We start from the raw sequence: 14279 nt of genomic DNA, 5'->3' as shown, positions 1-14279 counted from the left end.
TGATGAATTTTTAGATGCGATTCTTGCCTTGTCAGATGCGTTACGGGAACCAATGTCAGACTCAGAGTTAGTGATCAATGTCAAGCGCAATCTAAAACCAGAATCAAGACACGAACTACTTCATGTAAATACTCCGAGTCTTGCGACATTACGCAAAGAATGTCACAAGCATGAAGCGTTCTATTCGAGTTACCTTTCTAAGCCAATTTCTCGACCAATTAAACCACAACGAGTAGTCAACGAGGTAGTCCATGAAGATACAACAATGACGGATCTTACGCAGAATCTGGAAGAAACTGGGGACTTAAATGATACACATTCTCCGGAAAAATTGATTTGCTGGAACTGCGAGGAAAAGGGACACAGATATCAAGAATGTTTAAAAGCTCGTCGTGTATTTTGTTACGGCTGTGGTGCCGTTGACACTTACAAACCCACTTGTAGAAAGTGTAACCCTGTTTCGGAAAACTCTCCGGAGGACCTTTGTCGTCTCTTAAACGCGAATGTCCGTCGTCAATAGCCTCGGATCCAGACTTTAATAAAGATACCTTAACACCTGATTCGACCTTCACACCAGACTTATCAAAACCGTGTTAGACAAAACTTAAACCTTACCACGTCCGTTTACACGAATATTTATACCGTAGACCAGCTATTTTCGCTTCAGAACGCAAAGTTGAATTTAAGCCTCGTTCGACAGAGAGACTAAGAAACCTATGGACTCGATCAATCGATCAAACGATGTGCGGCCGTTCACGAATTTGGAAATATTCAATCAGCATTACTTAGCCTTGTTGGGGCTACGAAAAGCGTGATTGGAGGGAGCTTAGCGAATAAAATTCTCGATGCGAAAATTGACTTTAACAAAATAAAAGGCGATGTGAGAACCGCAAACGGACAAAAACAACATGTTGTAGGTTCCATTTCAATTCCTATCGTTTATAACTATATTATTATACTATTATAATTGCAAATAATTTCAAATTCTTAATTGTTCCGTCTATCAAGGAAAACGTTCTTTGTGGAATAGATTTCTGGTGAGCATTTGGCATTTCAGTACATCATTCGAATAGATTGAATTCAGTGGATTTCGAAGAAGTGGAGTCGAATCAGTTGTCGCTAACACTAGCCCAAAAGAAACGCTTACAATCAGTAATCACTTCTTTTCCTTCGTTTGAAGGTGATGGCCTAGGAAAGACTACTCTTGTAGAACATATCATCGATACTGGGGATGCCAAGCCCATAAAACAGAGGTTTTATCCGTTATCACCAGCAAGGGAAAAATTTTTGTGCGAAGAAGTAGATAGGATGATCAAGCTTGGAGTCATTCAAGAAGCTCCATATTCCTCATGGAATTGCCTTTTGGCAATTCTGCTTGGATGAATCATCCAGCGGGCAAAAACAGCATTCACTATCCCGAACAGGCCGCTATATCAATTTAAGCGGATGCCATTCGCGTTGTGCAATGCACCGCAGACCATGAGCCAATAGATGGATCAAGTAATTCCTTACGACATGAAAGGTCATTTTATGGTTTATTTGGATGATTTACTTGTATTATCGCAAAGTTTTGATGAACATTTAATTCATTTGGCTGAGATCGCAACACGATTGCGAAGGGCAGGTTTGACCATTAATATCCGTAAAAGTAATTTTTGTCTAACAAAAGTCGAATATCTTGGTTACATCGTAGGTGAAAGCACCTTGCAGCCTAATCCGGCTAAAGTTCAAGCAGTTGCAGATTTTCCAGTGCCGTCAACAAAAAGACAGCTGAGACGATTCCTAGGAATGACCGGTTGGTATCAACGGCTTATCCCTCAGTATTCGTCGATTATCTTCCACCTCACAGAATTGTTAAAGGGCACGTCATTTGCTTGGAAATATAATGCTCAAAGTTCGTTTAAAGAAATCAAAAGAAAATTATCCTCAGCACCGTTCTTGATAAACGCAAACTATTAGAAGCCGTTTATAGTCCAACGCGACGCTTCCATGCATGGCGTAGGCGGTCTAAAAGACCCAATGTAATGAGTCAGGAATCGAGCGACCCATCGCATACATGTCGAAAAAACTAAATAAAGCGCAGCGAAATTATTCCGTTACGGAACTCGAATGTCTTGCCGTTGTATTGGCTGTAAGAAAATTTCGCATGTACATCGAAGGACACGATTTTAAAGTCGTGACTGATCATGCAAGTTTACGTTGGCTAATGAACCAAAAAGATCTAAGTGGTAGTCTAGCTAGATGGTCATTCAAATTGCAAGGATATAATTTTTCTATCGAACATCGCAAGGGTAAAGAGAATGGGTCGCAGACACGCTTTTCCGTGCCTTTCAGCCAGCAGACGAAGTAGCTGCGTTGGACCTAGAGGTATACCCTGAAATCGACTTGTCTTCGGAGGCATTTCGATCCAACGAATACTGCCGGCTAAAAGATAATATTATTCTTTCCAACTTGCCAGATTTTCGAGTTGTAGTTTATTATATATATATTTCCGAAATGAATCCTCAGCTAGTAGTTTAGATGAGAACGTGAAGGGTTGGAAATTATTTGTGCCATCTGAATTACGCTTAAATGTAATGAAAGCAGCACATGATCAACCAACATCCGCACATTGTGGGATGGCCAAATGTTTGGAATGTATTCGCAGACATTTGTACCGGCCGAACATGGTGGTTGACGTACGCGAGTACATACGCCACTGCGAGTTCTGTCAAACGTCGAAAGTTCCTAATCGATGCCGCAAGCCAACCATGGGAAATCAAGTGGTCAGCGAAAGGCCTCTCCAAAGGCTTTATGTCAACTTTGTTGGTCCGCACCCACCATCAAAAAAACGAAACATTGGTATATTCGTCATTCTGGATCACTACTCAAAGTTCACATTTCTCAAGCCCATAAAAAGGCTCAATGCCAAAGTAGTGGTAGATATACTGCACGAAGATATTTTTGACTGTTTTGGAGTACCCGAAATAATACTGAGTGATAATGGGACAATGGGATGGACCAAAGCCTATGGGATGTATACATTAGTAGTATAAATAGATCGTTACGAAACACCATACACCAGTCTATTGGGATTTCTCTATACTTCGTTGTGTTTGGGCAAAATATGATTAAGCGCGGCAATGATAACAAGTTGCTCAAAAGCCTGAACATGCTGAATGAATGAAGGGCAATTAAAACTCGATCGAGCAGACGAATTTCCCATAATACGTTCTAATATTCAAAAACACACTGATAAGGCATATGAGAAGAATTTGCGGACGTATAACTTACGCACACACCCTCGTTCTTTTGAAGTCGCTCAAATAGTAATAAAATGCAACTTCGTTTTAAGCAATTTGGCTAAACATTTCAACGCAAAACTTGCACCAGTTGGAACTAAGGCACATATTAAACGAAAAATTAGTAATTGTACATTTTTGTTAGAAGACCTCAAGGGAAAAGAACTTGGTCATTACCATGCTAAAGACATTTGGGAATGTAAGTAACCACCCCTTTTTCAGCTTTTATCTCAGTATTAGTTAATCCTTTCGATTAAACCTACGTTGTGATGGGGTGATAAGTTTTATTTCTGTAAATATAAACATACATTGCCATTGGCATGATCAGCTGATCGCAATCAACTTCAATGGGCAGCACTGCACCATAACATTTATGCAATTGCATATGATCAGCGGAGGTTAATAACATAACCAGAGTGACCATGACCTATTTTAATGATGCCGTTGCGAATGAAAATATCGTGTCTTGGGTGAATGCTTAATTGCCTCTTTAAGTTTTGGCGTGGCGTCATTCTTTTCCATTTTAATCGCCAACGAGTACATTCGGTTTAGATTGCTTTAAAAATTATAAAATTCATTTTTTCACGTGGGCGTAATAAACCCATGTGTATTGGCACTCAAGTTCGGAAAAACAAAAAATTAATAAATAAATAAAAGGGAAGGAAAAAAAGTTCCACGGTCCCCGGAAAGAAAAGGGGTAATATAGACATCATGCGCTCCCGAGAGCTTGGCTATAACATTTCAGCGGAATAAAGAAAATATTCAGAATTCGGACACTGACAAATCTTCACTAAGGGATCGTTACTGGAGTCGTGGGGTGCCTTTCCTGTGTATGGTAGTCGTAGGAAGGTGCAGGCTGAAGCGCGGGGCTGCGTTATTGCGTGCCAAAAAGAAAAATTACGCATAACGCGTAGTCCTTATCGGAGCCAAAGCCAAAGCCCAAAGCACGAAAAAAGCGACAACCTACACTGGTAGCAGGGAGCGAATTTCCTAAGGCCGAATCAAGATTTCAGCATCGTCTCATTTTCTGCAGATAAGCTTTGAACTTCGCTAACCAATAGTTCTTGCTGCACGCACAGGCAGACCAACGTCACCACGTGTTCGACCCATTGGTTCCCGGACATTCTTGAACGCAGATCTGGTGGATAGCTAACCAGTGCGCACCCTCACTCGGATTTACATACTGGCCGTAGGTATAAGCGAAGGGCATAAGTACACATGAAATTTAAATTGCAATTCTTTCCGTTTTATATCGCTGACATTGTCTTTCGATCCTGATTTAGCATGAATATGTCGCTGACCACTATATTTCTACGTTACACCGTTCAATTAAGAGTCCACAGCACATCATCGTCGTCAACTGGCCTGCTGACATCGTTGGATCATACTAAGGTAGTGAGTACTGTGTGAAAGAACAAAAGGTAATAAGCCAACATATCGAATTGTACGTATTGTGTGAATCGCGGTTATAGTCAGCGGGTGTACTCCTAATCAGCGTTCGTAATTACAGATAACTTTTTTGGAACATTCAGATCAGCAGTGATTTAACTTCATATTAGTTTCGAAGTGTAATCTCATTCATGTGTGTTTTTGCCCAGATTGAGTTTAGTTTTATAAAAAAAGGAAAATGTTCTTCTTACGTCATGTATTATGAAGTAAGATCATGAATTTAAATCTTCTTTGAATACAATTATATGATAAAATGAAATCTTAATTCCTTTTTGGGCACCTTAGGTAAATAATATCGCATACAAAAGGGTAGTTGCAATGACAATCGCAGATGCAGCTACAGGCAGGGTGGGTAAAGACCGAGGGCAGCCAACATCTTAGCTCCTCGACTCTATATGATATATTCTGCTTGTAGATCGTAGTCGCTCCTTATATATCGTGGTATTCCGTCATACCTTAACTCTGTCTTCCTTTTTTTTTGCTTTATTATACTTGACGCGTCGAGAGCAAAAGAACCCACGCCATTTCCCTGAGCACGGTCGGAACCCGTAGACGGAGCACGCTTCCAATGCATAACACGAGTATTAGGCGAGACGCGCCCAGCGTAGCCGTCGTGTTCTTTACAGATACTACAAAACGCGCGCAGTGCGACCTGCATTTTTCTTGGAATAAGAAGGTTCAAAGTATTCCCTAGTCGGAAGCTCCCGACTACAACCTCTTACTTCTTGAAATTGTTTTTGAGACTCAACCACCCTCTCCTCCTAGCAGCACAGCTAATGGTTTTCTATTTTGCGTAACCTTTTATAAACCTTCAATAAAATCTAGACATGCCTAAAAATGAAGGAAGGTCACGGATTGTTTTTGGTTTAGGACTGTTGACTATTGCTTTAATTTTTTCGGTTGGTTTTTAAACCGTCTTTGATGATTACGAATCATATCTATATATCTATCGTTGCTATATATTTATTCCTTTAATGAAATAGGGGAGCTGTACGGTTTGGAGTAGACAGGCTTATCGGTTTAAATTTTTATCTCCCCACTTACTTTAGTAACGAAAGGGAGTTCTTCCACGAGAGCTGGCCATTCTGTGACTATTGCACCTATTATTAGGCTAGTTTGGTCATCAAAATGAAAAAGTCTATGTCATAAGTCCCATTAAAAGTTCCTTTGTTAAGTATTTAACTTTTCCTAATAGCGGAAATAGTTTTAATGTGTATTTATTATGGCCATTTAATTTTTCATAGTTTCGTGTCAAAAGTACCTAGTTTTGACAAAACGAAACCCGTCAAAAAATAAACAACATCGGCTATTTGTTATTCGTACTATTCTGGGGTCTCCATTTCCACCATAGCATTCTCCTGCTTGTTTAAATCTTGTTCTTCTTCATAGCCCTGTTTGTTTTCTACGATGGCTTCTGCAATATAAACTCTGTTGTTTGTTAGGTTGGTATGTGTCTTGAGAAAGGCGTCATTTGCTTAGGGGCCTGATTACTCTGTCTAGATTGTCTATTTTCTATAATTCCGTTGTGTAGTATTTGGACGCTTCACTGCTATTTGAGATCAATTTTGGTAGTAAGCTTGACGCATTGAAAGTTGACGTCTTGGCGGTAATGAATTTGGGAATTATTGTTTCTGTTGTGCAAATCTAGTCTGGCCCTTTCGAAAATGTGCTAATTCTGGGAACAGCAATGGTTACATACTGGTCTTTAAGGCATTTGTCTGCCTTCATTATTGTAATATGTTGGCTGCAGACCATATCCGTGGTAAGCTGAACTCGCCCTATATTTTAGGTTGTCCAACTTAAGGCAGATGTTATAGGCTTCTGGCAAGCTTCTCGGCCTTTGAACACTCAACAGACGTGACAAATTGCCGTTTAATTCTCTTATGAACGTGTCTAATACCTATCTCTATAAGAATAAATCATTGCAAGCAGTGCTTCCTCCTTACAATCTAGACAGTCGATCTTTTCCAGGATTATTGAGAGAATCTTGTACACTTTTTGACAGTAAGTGGTTATATTATCTCTGCCTTGATCTAGTGTGTTTAATTGTTAGTTTGAGTAATGTTGCAAAAGGCAACATCTAAATTTTATCCAGTTGAGAGGCGTTCGATACGACTCTAGTGTTGTGGCAGTATCGGGTTCTCCGATATTTTATGTCTGATTGTATGCAAAATCACAAGATTTTCGGTGATTTTTTTTTTGGCTTACGAACATTTTTCATATTCTGTCAACTGATTTTCTCCATGAGTTAAGCTGAATTGCTTTTCCCGGAAATTTTCGTGGCACATTTTACAATGTCTGGTACCTTCTCAGAATCCGACAGATTGCTGCTAAAATCTATTTGTGGTTTAAAATATTCTTCTATAAATAAATACATTCCTTTCTCCCTGTTAAATCAAATTGGTTAGGTTTATTTTTTGGGATTTGAAAAAAAAGAGTTAGTGGAGTAGAGCCAGAGGGGTTAGTAGTTTTAGGCACGTTCTTCTTCTTGTAGTTTAGTTTATGTTTATTTATTGATATTGTTTTGTTTTTCCTTCGTTTCTGGTTTCGTATTATAGTTGTTTTTGTTTTTACTTTCTGTTTGGTTGTGGTTTGTGTTATTTTTTGTTTGTTGCTCCTCTTGGTTGCAAGACATTTTTTGTTTTGTGAATTGACTTTAATCACTAAGTGGCCTTTTATTTGAGATTCTCCTTGATCGGGAGTTGTTTTCCTTCTCTATATGAACTTTCTTTTTGTTTATTTGTAATCGCTATTTTGATATGATTCTTTAATATTCACTATGTACATTTATTATACCCTGAACCGATTAAAAATGGGTATAAGGGTATATTGTATTTGTGACAAATCCAAATGTATGTAACAGGCAGAAGGAAGCATCTCCGACCCCATAATGTGTATATATTCTTGATCAGCACCAATAGCCGAGTCGATCTAGCCATGTCCGTCTGTCCGTATGTATGAACTCAAAGATCTCAGAACCTATAAGAGCTAGAGACTTGAAATGTTAGATGAGTTTGTTTCCGGTAATCTAAAAATACTCCGTTTCCAAGCAATCGGTAAGAATCGATATCGACATCCTGTTTTTTGAGCAAATTGTGTAAATAACTTTTTCAGAATACACAAACATTCTATGGTACAATAAGATATACTATAGACAATTTCATTAAGATCGGTTAAGAAAAAAAAAAAAAAAAAAAAAAGTACCTAATTATTGGTGTGGCTGCTGAGTAGAGGCATAGCAAGTGGTGCGGTCTGTCGCGGGTTTAAGTCCTACCGGTGTAGTATTTTTTTTTTTTGTTTTATTGCTGGTATAGCTGTTGAGTAGAGTTCACAGCAAGTGATGCTGTCAGGGTCAGTTGCGAGTTCGAACCCTGCCAAGGCAACCTTTTTATACCCTTGCAGAGGGTATTATAATTTTGTCGTGAAGTGTGTAACGCATAGAAGGAGACATCTCCGACCCCATAAAGTATATATATTCTTAATCAGCATCAACAGCCGAGTCGATATAGCCATGTCCGTCTGTCCGTCTGTCTGTTTCTATGCGAACTAGTCCCTCAGTTTTAAAGCTATCTTAATGAAACTTTGCAGAACTCCCTCTTTCTGTTGCACGCAGCACATATGTGAAAACCAGCTGGATCGGACCACTATATCATATAGCTGCCATAGGAACGATCGGTCGAAAATTAAGTTATTGTATGAAAAAACATTTTGTTTATCAAGATATCTTGACCAAACTCGTCATTTATTAGTTTTACTTAACTCCTCATTTATATGCAAAATCCTTTTAAGATCGTACCACTATATCATATAGCTGCCATAGGAACGATCGGTCGAAAATTAAGTTTTTGTATGAAAAAACATTTTGTTTATCAAGATATCTTGACCAAACTCGGCATATATTAGTTTTACTTTACTCTTCATATATATGCAAAATCCTATTAAGATCGGACCACTATATCATATAGCTGCCATAGGAACGATCGGTCGAAAATTAAGTTTTTGTATGAAAAACATTTTGTTTTTCAAGATATCTTGACCAAACTCGGCACTTATTAGTTTTACTTTACTCCTCATATATATGCAAAATCCTATTAAGATCGGACTACTATATCATATAGCTGCCATAGGATCGATCGGTCGAAAATTAAGTTTTTGTATGAAAAAACATTTTGTTTTTCAAGATATCTTGACCAAACTCGGCATTTATTAGTTTTACTTTTCTCTTCATATATGTGCAAAATACTATTAATATCGGACCAATATATCATATAGCTGCCATTGGAATGATCGGTCGAAAATTAAGTTTTTGGATGAAAAAACATTTTGTTTTTCAAAATATATTGACCAAACTCGGCATTTATTAGTTTTACTTTACTCTTCATATATATGCAAAATCTTATTAAGATCGGACCACTATATCATATAGCTGCCATAGGAACGATCGGTCGAAAATTAAGTTTTTGTATGAAAAACATTTTGTTTTTCAAGATATCTTGACCAAACTCGGCATATACTATTTTCCCGGTACTTCTTAGATAGGGGCAAAATACTATGAGCATTATGAAAAGGTTGGGTCTGGGTATTAGATCTTTGGCGTGCCGAAGATAGCCCTTCTTTCTCGTTTTAAATTTATTTGGTGTTGGAATAAGAGGATTCCTTAGTCGGGAGCTCCCGACTAGAACCTCTTACTTGTTTTTTATTTGTGGTCAGTCTTGAATAAATATTTTATTATTCACTGTGTGGTTAGTTGCGTTTTTCTTCACTATGTGAATTTTTTTATATTATGGTACATAGTGTGATTAGGACTAGGACGCCTTCTTGTTGCACTACATTTGCACTTGTAGCCTACTAAGGGGCCAATCGCCTGTATTACGTTAAACTCAGGAAAACTTTGAAAACTTTAGCCTTTAGACATTACACGAATGGACATTTTATAGTCCTTTTGTTTTATAGTAGTTTCGCCGATGCCTACTCACTCGCAAATTAACCAATTTGGTTATAAGTTACAAAAAACTTTTATTTATTTATTAGCAGCACGATGTGGTTACAATTAGTTATTATTACAAACTAAATTTTGCGTCTCAGTTAATACCCAATGAAACCTCAGTCCAACGAAGAAACGTTGCTGTTGGCGTCGCCAGTTTGGTGTTATTGTGGCTGAGGAAATTCACCAATTCCGCATTTCGCAGGGGAACCAACGAACTTTATTGGCTCCGCCGATTTCACAATAATGCAATAATGCCAAATATGCGATCCCACGGATGGCTGCCCAACGAGTTAGTTGACCACGTATGCACCTAAAGTGGCATGCGAAACACTTTGTGACAGCTTTACCAGGCACGTTGACTGGCCACGTGCGGGAATCAAATGTTGGAAAGTAGAATACCTAATTGGTTTTATTTAAAATAACTTAGGTTTTAGCTATGAAGCAACGTTTTCAGTGGTCGGTGACACAAGCAGCACCCATCGAAAATTAGGACACCTGCATAAGGCGCTTACGCTGCATTTCTGGCCCCTGCGACAGCATCGAGTCAACCTGCCCGAAAATAAATCAATATACGATTTTACTTAGCCGATCGGCCATCCACCTTAATATTAACTTATTCCGACCCAACTGCCTATTGTTTACATACTCTATTATATTATTTACTTGTGCATCAATTTACAGAATCATATGTGAGCTATTCACTGTTGTTGGAACGGCCCCATTTAGGACTAACTATCTCGGTTTAATTAGCAGCACTTTTTTTTATGGAGGTTTTGGGCATCGGACTTCTCAACCTTTTTTTTTTTGTCAAGGAGAATAACCAGCTCCCGAAACAATATGTTGAAGTTAGAAACATAAGTCTTAAGTTTTCCTCCACTGAATTAAAAATACAAATATTTTAAAGAAGTAACCAACCATTTTCTTCCATTACGAAATGCATCTGGCGCTACGACCTCGTTTGTTTTAGCAGTAATAAAAACAAATTTACAAAAAACAACCTAGTATTCTCTCTCCTATATCGACTCCTACTACTACTACTTGCAAAAAACATGTTCTAGTCTAGGTTCTAGACTTATTCTCTACTTATTCCAACACCATAAGCTAACAAGCTACGTACTCGTTTGAAGAAATCAGTATAAATTAAAGAAGTGTTTTATTGGAGAAGCTCGAACTGCTCGCATAACTTGCTGCCGATTCTACTCAGCAGAACACACCAGCCAAAAAAATTAGTTTCTCCAGTAGGGCTCGAACTCTATCCACACCTATAAATGAGTTCTATTAAGAAAAACAATCGCAATTGCAATGCTGTTGAAAGAATTCGAAACAGACGAGTATGAATGTATGTGTGTACATGTGTACAGAAATTCTTTAAATTAACGGTCGCTACGGCAAACACGTGAAATCAAAACACATAACTTTTGCCTGTTTCTTAACCGAACTTAATGAAATTTTCTCCAGTATATTTTATTGTACCATAGAGACCTTGTGTTACGGGGCGAAGTGAAAATAGCTGTTGACTAAGTCCTACTGGGTCTCGCATTTTTTTTGTAAGCAGCCCTCGCTGCTTACTCTGGAAGCGCACCGTTAGAATTAGTTTTTACATGATAAGTCGATCGCACGCAGCTGCACAAGCTGCATTTTTGTCGAGGTTCATTTTCGTTTTGTGCTTGCAGCTGAGCAGAAGTGAAAGAGAACAGAAGCGCGTGCGGAGCACGAATGTAAGTCTCATAATCATGTAAAATATAGGTTGTTAAATAATGAAAGAATAATAAAGATTTCAGCGTTCGAATTATATTATATCGTACCGCCTCGTACGAATCGAATTGAATCGAGTTGTATCTTTCGACGCTAGAAGTCCCTGCCGAATACGCGCCCCGGCACGAGTCTCGGTGCCAGCACCTTGTGTATTTTAAAAAAGTTAATTGCATTTAATTTAAGGCTTATATTGGCGGGCAATACAAGTTGGGTTATTAACTTGATATATAGCTCTGTAGTGGTGCGGGTATAAATGATACATGATATATATATAAAATTCTAGAATTACCGCGAGCTTACTTACCCAATTTGCATAAAAAGCTTTATTTCGATATTAATTTGTATCGATTACTTAAAAACTGGGCGAGTTGTCGATTATCGAAAACAAATTCGCTGTCCGCGAGCACTATGAGGATCTACAGTTCAAGTCTCTAGGTCTTATAGGTTCTGAGATCCTTGCGATCATACATACGGACAGGCGGACGGACAAACAGATCGACTCAGCTACTGATTCTAATCAAGGATATAGATACTCTATGGGGTCGGAGTGACTTGATATCTAGCGAAGACCCTCTACTGGCTATATCAAAATTTGCGCCTTGAAAACTAAAACCGGTGACATGGCGTTGGATGGTTGCCAACAGTGTTACCAACGGAGTTGCAGATTTGATATTCCGAGTAATGAAAACCTACTAAATTTAGCATGGTCGATCGCCCTACCATCGTATCAAAGCCTCAACCTATTTATGGACCGATTTTATATTGGCATTTTTATATTGGTACTAGCTGGTTGCCGCCAAGATAAAGACTCATTGCTAAAGACATTGACATAGATAAATTTTCCTTAACTCATATCCGAAGGATAGCGGTTGTTATACTCTAAACCAATTTAAATGGGTAAAACGGGTATAATGGTTTTGCGATTATAGGCAAACCATAGTATGCGACCCCATTTAAAATGTTTATTCTTGAACAGGATGACGAGCTGTGCACATTTAAGTGGTAAATTTATTCTCTTAAAATTTCACACGATTGACCAATTAACGCCTATACGTTTGAAAAATTGAGGCACAGCCTCAATGCGTGCATGCATGTATTTGCATATTTAAAGATAGAAACTGGAATGGTTGTAATGGCAGCTAAGCGGTTAAGGTTTCGGTGTTTCTTCTAGTCAGCGACTCCCGACTAGAATACTTTTACTTCTAAAGTTTCCAATACTTGGTCCATACCAAGCCATGAGCCCTGCAGCACAATGGTTCGGCGCTGTGTAGATTCCTTGCGGAGTAAGCTGATTTTAGCCAAGGGAAATAAATTGAGGTAAAAATGTAGCAGTGAATGTTGATTTTCAATAAATGAATTCATTCCAATAATAGTTCCATATTGGCATGAATTGAAAATTGAGTATATGCAGCGCTTAAACAACCTTAAGATATTGAGATGAACTATTACTCACCGTTATCAATGGTCTCCGCAAATTTTTCTAAGCCAATCAAGGTATTGTTGTGGTTTAAAAATGGTACGTCATCATCAATTTGCTTCATGCATTCTTCCGCCATTTGCATTGAACTACTAACGGAAGACCACATAGATTCTAACATAGTTGTTCCACTTTGACAACGCGTGACTGGTCTCAAAGTTATGGTCAGGTTTGAAATATTAAGGGAGCTATCGTTTGTCATAAGAGCATTCCACGGTACCATTGCTGTTAAACATCCAATATGCCCGGAAATCACTTCAAAAGCCCAGCCTTGCTCTTCAAACAAGTCATTAAAAGCCTAGAATATAAATATTTTTAAAAAGGACTTAAATTAAAATATTTTGTGAGAATAATCATGCGAGTAAAACCAAAGTTTAATCCATAATCTATAAACGTTCGGGCTGGGAAGAATGAATTGCAACTCTAGAGTCAGTAGCAAAGTCTTTCATAGGAGGGAGGGTATTCAAATATGCATGCCTTCTTACCCTTGATGTTTGTACCTCGTTTTCTTTGGTCGATATGACCAATAATAACCTCAATCCGGTCACCATTAATTAAGTTAAAAGCTTTTGGTTTTTTTTAATATGTGTTCTAATTAAAATTCGGAAAATCATAGAGAAAAAGTTAGAGGCTCTAGTCGGGAGCTTCCGACTAAGGGATACCCCTCTTCTACCAACACTAAATGCAGCTAACGGTACGCGCTCGTTAGAAATAAAAATAAATTTAAAAAAATAGAAAATTGTTTCCTTGATAGGACTCGAAAAGACATCATTACTTTCCGCCGCCTCTACTCAACAGCCAAAGTAACAACTAATCACTTCTGAAAAAAAAACAATTCATGTGCCTTGTGCTAGCGGCCGCTGACACGTCGGCGACCAATACATATATAAGCACAAGTTTTGTGTGTTTCTGTGTTTCATAACCGATCTTCATGTACTATATCTAGGTCTGCTAAAAACTCAATTACATCAAAATTAAGTTTTATATTTGTGGGAAATACAACTTGGTTTATACGTGTGTGGTGGTAGCTCGGAGATGGTAATAGTTATAAAATAAAATATGTTTGTGATATATGTCATTCTAGAAGCCTTCGCCAGCATGTCCCTCCCTGTGGCACCAATCACAGTACACGAAGAGAAGCAGGACATCAAGAGTCTTAAAAACCGCAAAGCTCCCGGCGAACTCTGCTTTGATAACCGGTCAATTAAGCTACTACACTGCTAAGCGATGATTTTTCATGTCTACATTTTTAATGCAGCTCTTCGACTAGGTCACTTTCCAGCGGTCTGGAAAAAGGCGCAAGTGGTTATGCCGTACAAAAGCGGAAAGC

General features: G+C 38.4%; 1 protein-coding gene across 3 annotated transcripts in view; it reads right to left on the bottom strand.

The window, feature by feature from the left end:
* The window catches only part of Atg2 (Autophagy-related 2), a 232937-nt gene that overhangs the window by 206162 nt on the left and 12496 nt on the right, over positions 1–14279 (bottom strand). For all 3 annotated transcript variants that reach the window (XR_011417148.1, XM_032440820.2, XM_015168271.3), the window contains exon 2: positions 12926–13247. Coding sequence is in view for 2 of the 3 variants with exons in the window: in XM_032440820.2 (XP_032296711.1) it covers positions 12926–13247 (322 nt within the window). In the remaining variant the exon portion in view is untranslated. The remainder of the gene's footprint in view (positions 1–12925; positions 13248–14279) is intronic.

The sequence above is a fragment of the Drosophila virilis genome, unplaced genomic scaffold, assembly GCF_030788295.1.
Source record: "Drosophila virilis strain 15010-1051.87 unplaced genomic scaffold, Dvir_AGI_RSII-ME tig00001170, whole genome shotgun sequence".
Classification (NCBI taxonomy): Eukaryota; Metazoa; Arthropoda; class Insecta; order Diptera; family Drosophilidae; genus Drosophila; species Drosophila virilis.
This window is presented reverse-complemented; position numbering and strand designations above follow the sequence as displayed.